Source organism: Nematolebias whitei, chromosome 10, assembly GCF_014905685.2.
Source record: "Nematolebias whitei isolate Nwh7 chromosome 10, NemWhi1, whole genome shotgun sequence".
NCBI classification, from domain to species: domain Eukaryota; kingdom Metazoa; phylum Chordata; class Actinopteri; order Cyprinodontiformes; family Rivulidae; genus Nematolebias; species Nematolebias whitei.
Genome location: NC_056507.1, coordinates 22793975 through 22803990, shown reverse-complemented (window position 1 = coordinate 22803990; position 10016 = coordinate 22793975). Strand labels below are relative to the sequence as shown.

Here is a 10016-nt window from a genome sequence, read left to right as displayed (position 1 = left end):
GAGAGAGAGAGAGAGAGAGAGAGAGAGAGAGAGAGAGAGAGAGAGAGGAGAGATCAGCTCCAAACCAGTGCAACACATTCTACATATTAATCCAGTCATTAGAAAACAACCAATCAAAATGTCACCTGGTTTCCTTGTTGTGATTTTACAAGCTCGCTGCCTCTTGTTTACTGTCGCCTTCCGCAACATCCTTGCTTGGCTAAATTACAACATCTGCAGGCTTTTCATTTCATGTGCTGCAACTTCATAACTACTTCAGCAAGTAGAGGTTGATAAATCAATTGCCTGAGCACCAACGCTGGATTCCTCCCCCGTCGACAATTTGCTTTCACAATATCTTGAACTTGTTTCTAGTTACATTTAAATGAAACTTTGCAATCAGTGTAATAGATATCTTGGTGGCAATCGTTTTACAGTGCACATAAAAGTACAAAGCCGTAGCTTCAGCTTAGATCTATTAGAGGTAATTTCATTAAGGCTATTATCCATCTTTCTTTGACAAAATTTGATGCAGTACAGACTAAAGTAAACAGGTATTTGGTCAATTTCACAGTAAGCCCCTGTGTTGTAAACTGATAACGTGTCCAACCATTACTCGAACGTCCACCTTACCCATCCCTGCCCCTCACAGGTCAGTGATTTACCAGAGGACAAGGAGCTTAGGGAATACAATATGCTGCAAGGTCAGGGGTCACACACTGCCTGTGAGGGGATGCTAAGTGAATAAATGAGGAAATCGGCAAAAGGTGTAAACAACACAAGCAAAAGAAGGAGCAACTTCAAAGGATGCAATATAAGTCTGGAATGAGGTGGACAGAATTGAAGATGCAATATGAGATATTGTCTAAAATTCCTCTTTCTTTCTCTTCTTCTAGTCTGTGTTGGTGTAACTAACTATCTCTAGTCCTGCTTAAGCTCCCTTTGAAGGAGTTAAAGCCACTGCTGGTTGTAGAATGAAGGAGGAAGGTGAGGATAAGTGTTAGGATAGCAGAAAAAGCAAGCAAGCTGTGGAGCAAAGAGTGAGCCAATATATACAACTCATTGAGATTTTACAGGCTCAAACAAAACACCTGACAGTGCACTGCTAGAAATGCATGCACATGTTTACAGTATGATTTTCCTACACTTACATCCACTTTTTCTCTTCTTTTAACAGCATGCACAATGAGTATGAGCCAGAGTCTGAATGTCCAACCACCATTCCTAATTTTTCCACGTGTGATGATTTGTATAACATAGTTCATATAAGGTATCCTGTAATAATGGTGCAGTGTGATTTGCTAGAATGACTCCGTGCATGCTCCCTTATTCTCAGGTCACTCTCCAGAGCTCCAATCAATCACTGCTTGGTCGTCTGACTGACTGAAGCCAGAATCAATGCTGCACACAGACAGAGACTGACTCTGAAACACATGGCTCGGGGCTTTGGGCTCAAAGATCACTGCAGGACATCATGCCATACAGTATGAAAAACATAAGCCTGTAGAGTCGAGTTGCTTAACAAAAAAAGACGGATTCAAAGCACAATAGATGAGGGGAAAACGAAAGAAGAAAGAGGCTGAGTCAGGGGGTTAGACAGAAAGGAGCAGATACTTGATCAAAGTAAATTTTAGCTGATAAGTCCATCCATCATGCTGATGATACGTTTGATTCGTAGTGACAGCGTGTTGAAGGAAATGAGTTTCGGTGAGTGAGGCTGTCATGTTTGACAATACACAGTAAGTCTTATCTGTCAATTCTGTCCTTAAAACTAACCAGTGTGGCGTTTATAACAGCAAGCTGTAGGGCTGGAGACCAGACAGGGCAGTTTAGAGAAAATACTGCTTAAACTCTACCAGTGTGATGTTAGTATGGCCAAACGGTGACAGGGAATAAGAAGTGAGCGTACAAAAACGTAAAGCAATGTTTGTTTTCCATTGTGCAGCCTACAGTACTTGAAATGCATGTGCAGTCAGGGAACAGTGCAGCTTAAATTGAGGGTTACGTGAACATTTCACTTCTGTCATAATTCACAGGTGTGATAAAAGATTTTCAATATGTTGTCTCTTAAAGTTTGGTTTTATTTTTGTCGACTGATGCCATCATTTGTTTTTACCTCTGCAAAAAACTTTTGTGAAATTGGACGAATGTGTTTATCAGAAATTGAAGAATCAAGGGGATTTTTGAAGAAAGAAAAATTAAAATACCAGGTAAATAAATACTGCTACTCATTAAAATTACTTAAGATGATAAGCAGTCCATCTAAAAAAAACTTAAATATCAGTAACATTTTCCTCTGGTAAACCCTTAGTATATGAGTCTGTCGTTTAAACCATTTAGATACTTATGCAAAACCAAGCATCCTCTTTGTAGTAACTTGGATTTACCTGTGGGACTCTGAAGACACAACCACGACGCGAGCAGGTGCTGAACGACGCAGGACATCCTGCAGGCTCTGCACGAGCAGGAAGTGACCAAGGTGGCAGACTTGAAAGGTGGACTCTAGACCATCTTCGGTCAAGGTCCAGGGCTGAGTGCACACTGCTGCGTTACACACTAGAATGTGCAGAGGTCTACAGCGAGAAAAAAACACAAAAATACAGCACAGCGAATAATTATAAAGTGAAAATGATGACACTGTAGAATATTTTTTGCACCATAATAGGACATAGAAAACATAAAATACAGTGAGAAGTGAAAACAGAAAGGTTGATTTTACAGGCCTATAGAGACTGAGCATCAGTAATGCTGATATGATACTGAGGTTTATATTAAAACTCCCTTTGGTGCACAAGTACCACAGATACTACCGCTGGCTAGAAGCCAAGAGCTGCAACACAATGAAAACAAATCTCAAATCATTGAAACGCACTGGTGGTGGAAGTAATAGGCGATGATACTGTGTAGGTACTCTGAGTAACCAAATCCACCACTAGAGAAGGTTAAACAAATCAAGAAAAATGCTCTCTCAAGCCTCGATGTTTAAAGCACCCGGCTTAGAGACCTATAAAAACTGGCTTCATATGTCTTTGATTGAGTTAGATTTCTGTTGAGCGTAAGAGTAAATCTACCTTGTCCCGTGGCACAAGGAAAGAGATTGCAGGATTGGTCAAGGGAGTGAGAGATCCTTGTCGGTGACAGTGACGCTCCAATGAGCTCAAAAGCACAGTAACACAGGCGAACAATCCAAACACACCCCACCAATTTTTAATTTCTTCCATTAGAATTAATTATGAGGCCGAAGGCAATTTGTGTACCCTGTGTTTAAGACTGCCTACTGGATTAATTAAAAACTGGATGCTGGAAAATTAATGTGTGAATTGTTATGCCTTTCTATAATGAGCCATCCCATGCTATTACATAGTACTGTACTGTACGATCACCTTCAGGCCTCCGAACACACTAGGTTCATTAAAGAGCACAAACCTAGGCGTGAGTCAACTTAAAGAATGCCAACCTCAGCATATAATCAACACACCAGCAATGGGGTATTTAAATTTTCATCAAAAATACAAGAAGTTGAAGAAGTATAACTTAGTGGTTTTGAGGGAAAACACGTAAACAATACAGGAAAGTTAAAAGATGCTGTGATTTCACATTCTGCTGCCAAATTCCTCTTTGATTAAAAGACAGTCATTTATATTGGTTGTTTCAGGGCTAAAGCCCTGCTATCTAATAGACTGGGAAGTAAAGCATCATTGTGCTACACAAGGAAAAACACTCTTGGCTCGGGCCTCAATGTGCTCACTGGGGGCTTTGCAATAACACCAAGGAATGAACTCCTGACCCAAGTTTTTAACCTTTCACTAAAGCTTTTACTCTAAACTAATCTTTATTCCTGTATCCCTCTTAGGAATTAAATGCTGTGACCTCTTTCTGTCAAGACAAGGGGCAAATCCAGTGAGTCACTCAAAGTAAATCACAAATTTATGATAAAAAAAAACTCGCAACTTTTCTTGTACTAGCAGAGAATTTCCCACACACAATTCAGACAAGTCCCTGGCGAGTCTGCTTGTAATGTAAAAGGCCTGTTAATTCAACTGCCCACCAGTTAGTCCCTCTCTCATAAGCGCTGGTCTAATGAATGTCTTTAATAGGCCTATTGCTGCATACCGGAGTCCCTCTCTCCACATTAAGACCTCGCACAACACTGTGAGCACTCTGCAATCTCAGCGCTGGTCAAACGAGGGTGTTAACTACCAAACAGGGAGACATCCGTTTATATATTTACTTTAAATAACCCCCATGGGTGTGACCCCTGACCTCTATGATAATGTAGGCCAGCAGGAAGAGATTGCCTGTGTGAGCAGGGCTCAGACTGGTGGTCATTAACACTGCACTTTATTGGGAAGAGGGAAACTGGAAGCACACATCCAGTGTGGATATGTGAACACCGTGAATTCTGACCCATATTTAAACCGAGGAACCAGAAGTAAACGACTGTGAAGTTTGAAAATGTTAATCAAAAAGTGACCACAACACAAAGCGCGAATGATCTGATAAAACTTGTTTTTATTCACACAAATATTGAGCTTTAAATGAGAGCAGAATAAATGAAAGGAGAAAAGAAAGGATCTATGGTAAGAACAAATTGCACGTGTTAATTACGGACCGTTCAGTAGAAATTGTATTAGGGCTTTCTGTCAGCGCGTCCTCCATCAATTACGTCCCAATGAAATCGCACTGCATTCAACAATATCAATATCCAGGTAATTTCATTTCAAAGGACAGGCAATTAAAGCCGAATCGGGGTCAATGGAACACAAAGCAGCGTGAAAGCCACTGACTAAAGCACTTAAAAGCAAGAGAGTGAGAAACGAGAGAACGAAAAGAAAAAGACTCTGATTACATTTCACCTGTCAATGACACGCTGCAGGAGCATTATTGTGCGTGCGTGTTTACAAACCCGTGTGTGTGCATCTGTGCACACAGAGTTGTCTGAGCATGGCTGTGGAAGTATGCACGTGTGTATGTGTATGTGTGTATGTGTGTGTGTGTGTTATGCCTGAAGACATACGTGCAGTAATAGAGTGGTGGTAGACTCAGACAGCTGCCCAGTGCCATTCACAGCTCAGAGCTCCCAGCCTCCACTCTGCTCTGTTCGCCTTCTGATGAGAATTAATGTACTCTGACGTCCCCTGAGAGTCCCCCCCACTCCCCCCCAAACAGCACAGCTAATGAAGAAACACAACCTTGCCAAAATACTGAGGTAAAGAGAGAACGACATAGATGGAGACAACATGAGAGAGAGAGAACAAGAGAGAAAGACAGAAAGATAACTGCAGCAGATAAACAATTAGTAGAAAAGAAATAGGAAAGCAATTATAAGAACAAAAGAGTTAACGGATTTGTGTAAGAGTCGAATGAAACTTTAAGAAACCACCAAGAGGATTGGCTGTGACCCAAGACGTGTGTCCTGGATGGCCATACCCTGCCCCAGGGCTGCTACGGGCGATGACTGCCCTGCCTCTCCCCAAAGGGCTCCCTTGACACCAACACACACACTCAAACACACACTGTTGCATGGAGACCTGCGAGTTGATGACGATATTTATGAATCCAAAATAGCAACTGAGCGACCGACAACCGGACACAAGACAATACTGTAAAAGCTGAGCACAACAAAATAAGGGACAGAAAGCGTTCGACCAATGTCAAGCAAATGGACAAAAATACACACGCTCACTCCTGAGGCCTTGTCCATATGGCGTGTATCAGTAGTGTTTCAGTTATCCCTTATTTGTCGCTTAATAACGGTGATAAAAACAAAGAATAGTCCTTCATAAGAGACGCCAAATACCAAATAATGTCTTAAATTCTGTAAAGCATTTTCATTTATTTAAAAAAAGAAATGTAAAAAAACCATCCATCCATCCATCCATTATCTTTACCCGCTTATTCCATTTTTGGGTCACGGGGGTCACTGGTGCCCATGTCCAGCAATCACTGTGCGAGGGGCGGGGTACACCCTGGACGGGTCGCAGGTCCATCACAGGGCCACACATAGAGACAAACGAGACAAACAACCATTCACTCTCTCATTCACACCTAGGGACAATTTAGAGTTACCAATCAGCCTAACGTGCATGTTTTTGGTCTGTGGGAGGAAACCGGAGCACCCGGAGGAAACCCACGCATGCACGGAGAGAACATGCAAACTCCACCCAGAACGGCCCCTGGACCGGGTTTTGAACTAAGGACCTGCTCGCTGAGAGGCAGCAGCTCTACCAGTTGCGCCACCGTGCTGCCCGTAAAAAAAACAAAGAAGGACCAATAGATAAGATAAGATAGAACGTTATTGATCCTGCAGAAAATTGTTGTGCCAGAGTTTCAGTACAAAGGAACATACACAAGGAATCACACAAGATATAGAAAGTAATGGAGAATATAAAAATACCAACTATTAAGTTCTAAACAGGTCCGGTGGAGACAGTACATGTGTGAAATGTTTTAATGTTTTAATGGGAGAACATTAAAGTGTTTATTGTGATGCAGGATTAACTATTGCTAAAGTTTGTCCTGAACTATACTTAAAGACAGTGTCATACTCTGCTGATTAAATCTGATGCCAAACAACAGAGCTGCAAAACGCTGTCATTTATTTCAAAAATTCATGGCCGTAAATAAGTAAGATCACATCTACTCTGAACTCCATAAAATAATATGACTGAAGGCAGAGATTATAAATGAAATCTATTTCACAAAGAAAATAAATAAATATGAATGTAGCCTGCTCAAGTTTTGTAAAACTTTTTTACACACATAAAAAAATAAAGCATTCAGAGAGGTTAAAACTGACAGCTTCAAAATTTCACATTTAGATTTATACTCACATTTTTTTGGCCCTGAAAGACTCTGCAAACTCCCGAACACTCTGGAGAGAAGCCAGGTTGCACATCATGGCCTCTACTCTTGCTTTGTGCTGTTGAGACATAAACACAAAACAATGAACATCATAGAAAAAGAATAGCAAAAGGATTTTTAAAAAATTATGAATTATGCCAGATTGTTTTTTGGCCTATAACATTAAACAATAGGTACAAGCATGAATTACAATATTATCAGCATGCTATCAGTACCATATTAATGTTTTAAATATATATTTCAGGCAAGTGGTTTTTATTTTAGATCATCACAATGATATAGCAGAAACTAAACCTCCATTCCCCTCCAGAAAAAAAGTATGATGATAATGCATCTGTGCCAGCTTCTATTTTATTTAAAGATGGATTGATCCACAAATCATGGATGAACACAAACACAATATTGTAGTTCTTTGGGTTAAACGCTTCATTTCAATTAAAGAAGCTCCTCATTTTTGCAGCCTTTAAAATTATGAAACATAATGCATACTTGAAGTATTTCTTCCCTCAACTCTCGGTTTCATTGTGACTAGTAGAAAAAAGTACAAAACAGTGCTGATTCTGGTTACAATCCTGTTAGTCTGATGACTTTTCTGAACCTTTCACTACACATAACAGCAAAATATCCATCTAGAAACTGACTATTTTTCATAGCTTATGCTTCCATCCATCCATTTTCTTTATCTGCTTCTTCCTTTTTGAGTCACTGGTGCCCATATCCAGCAGACACTGTGTGAGATGCTAGTTTATAGTTGAATTTAATCAATTTGGCCAGAAGGAAAGGAAATGCAATCTAGCCAAAAACTTCAGCAGCAATATAGTAAAGTTTTATTTTAGGTTTGGATTTAAACCCCATTGAAAACGAGGATCCAGCCAAAGAATCTAGTCGGGTAAAGTTCTGCAGGAAAAAGCTATGTGCAAGTACGAAAAGCATACATTTTTTCATTGTAAAAGCACGTGTTATGTGGAATGTAACAGAACTTCACCTCCTGTGTCCTCTTTTTCTCCACAACTTTGAAGTAAAACAAACAGCAAGTGCAGTAAAATTACATTGTTTCTGAAAGAACTACAAAGGCTCTATAGAGCTCTATATGTCATGCATGCGTGCTTTCAGTGTGCATTTGTGTGTACATGTGGCTCTTCTTACACCATATGTTGGGAGACAGGGTGAGGATAGGGGAGGAGAAGAAAAAGATAAATGACTTAAGAAATGAATGCATAGCTGCATTTACACACTGGAGAAGACAAGCTAAATATTCATCATCCTTTTCATCCCACTGTAGCATTCTGCTGCAGGCCAAAGGCCTCAGAAGAGACACGCGCAGGCCTAGAGGGGTATATCTCTTTAATAATGGCAAATAACCATGTTTGTCAAGAGCATCAACTCAGAGCCATTTTCTTTCTTCTTTCTCACTTCGTTTCATCTTTATCAGCCCAAGCCTTTAACAAACAAGTTTGGTTCAATCTACCCGTTACATAGGAGCTCACAAGGGACCTGGGCATATGTTAGCACAAGATCGTGCAGCATGAAGTGAGACAAAGCACGCTGAACCCAGGAAGCATCCCTCATGAATCGCTCTCTGGATTCTACGCTCTCCTTTGTCCTGCTCGCTATCCCTGAGGAACGCTGTCAGCTCACATAACACCCAAAAGAGCGTTCAGCTCTCCACACGCCACCACCGCCGCTTCTGCTGCTCCACTGTCGAGTCTTTCCACCGATAGGATCTCCTATACGTGGGTGTCATGTGGGGGAGTGTTACCTCAGCATGTGTGGCTCAGCAAAGCTAAGTATACATGACACTCACAGCAAGGACGTTCCACGGAGCAGCGAGCACAACGAAAACAAGAAAGGGTTAAGAGCACCTCTCGATGGAAATGTGATTCTTCAGGCATTTTACAGACACCTTAACTGCCCCAGGGTGTATTTCTACATGCATACGCAGGCACACACACGAACACACATGCACACAACAAATTCAATGTTGTGACTCAAGGGTAAAACCATGCTATCACACCATTATCTATGCCTGAATTATTCTCTTGATGCCACTCTATACTATTACACGAATGCTATTACAGAACATTAAAGGGCTGATTATGACTATTATAGATATGATTATAGGGTACCTGCTTATATGATCTGCGCACAGCAGTAATCACAGGTGAGAGGAGACAACAGTCTAATTTAATGACTTATATGTGCAATATGCATTTATACTTTTAGTCACTTTCACACGGTCCACAAAATCATAAGTGAAAAATCTGCCAAAAAAATAAAAAAAATATTTAGTCCCCTTGTGTCACTGGGGTAAGAGGAGGTAAGAAAATGTCATGATATGGTCTATATAAGTGTAAAAAAGTTGCACAGCTTAGTAAAAAAGAAAAAAGAGGTAGTTGTTTCAAACAAGGTCAGGGAAGGCAACATCATAGTAATTAACAGGTCACTTTAAGGCCTCCTCAGTAGGATGGATCTCCATGTGTGCATGACCAGCAGAGAGGATGAGAGCAGGTGTCAGCTTGACAAACACGTATCCACTTCTCTAGAGACATGGAGAAAAGGGGAAGGAGAGGTGGAGAAACAGGAGACCAGAGGGAGGCTAGAGGGAGGGTGTTAGAGGAGGGGGGTACTGGAGCAAATCCAGCAAGAAGAAGGTGAGCAGCCTGCTTCCCTGCCCGCCTACCCTCCCCCTACAGATGGAAGTCTTGCGAAGAAAATAAAGTTTATTGCCTGGAAAGAAGAGGGGGGGAGCATGTAAAAAACATTAAAGCTATGGAGGTGAACAATTAGACAGATGGCCAGGTTTTGGAAGGAGAAGAAGAAAAAGGAGATAGATAAAGACGGGGAGATCGCACGGACACAATCGTTCAGGGTTTTTATGAGAACCCTGACAGCTTCTCGTCTCTTCAAGGACGAAGGAAAAGTGAGAGACAGCAAAGCCTCTCTAGTTAACTCTGGAGCAATCGCTGAGTGTGCAACACCAGAGACCTCGGCTTGGAGTGACAGAGCTTACTGCCCCCAGCTACACTCAACCTATCGCTCGATCTAAAAACCAAAAGGATAATTGTGCATAAAACACATTTGAATAAGCTTAGCAACTTGAAAACTGGACAATGTGGCAAACAGTTTTAAGACTGCTCGTCCATAAAACAAATCAGAAAAGAAATCAGATAAGT

At 41.1% G+C, this 10016-nt stretch overlaps 1 protein-coding gene across 1 annotated transcript in view; it reads right to left on the bottom strand.

Annotated features, from left to right (window-relative positions):
- Positions 1-10016, bottom strand: part of wwox (WW domain containing oxidoreductase) — a 171459-nt gene that overhangs the window by 102878 nt on the left and 58565 nt on the right. Inside the window, exons 6-7 of the mRNA XM_037683475.1 lie at positions 6813-6901; positions 2367-2552 (exon numbers count right to left, since the gene is read on the bottom strand). Coding sequence (XP_037539403.1) covers positions 2367-2552; positions 6813-6901 — 275 coding nt within the window. The remainder of the gene's footprint in view (positions 1-2366; positions 2553-6812; positions 6902-10016) is intronic.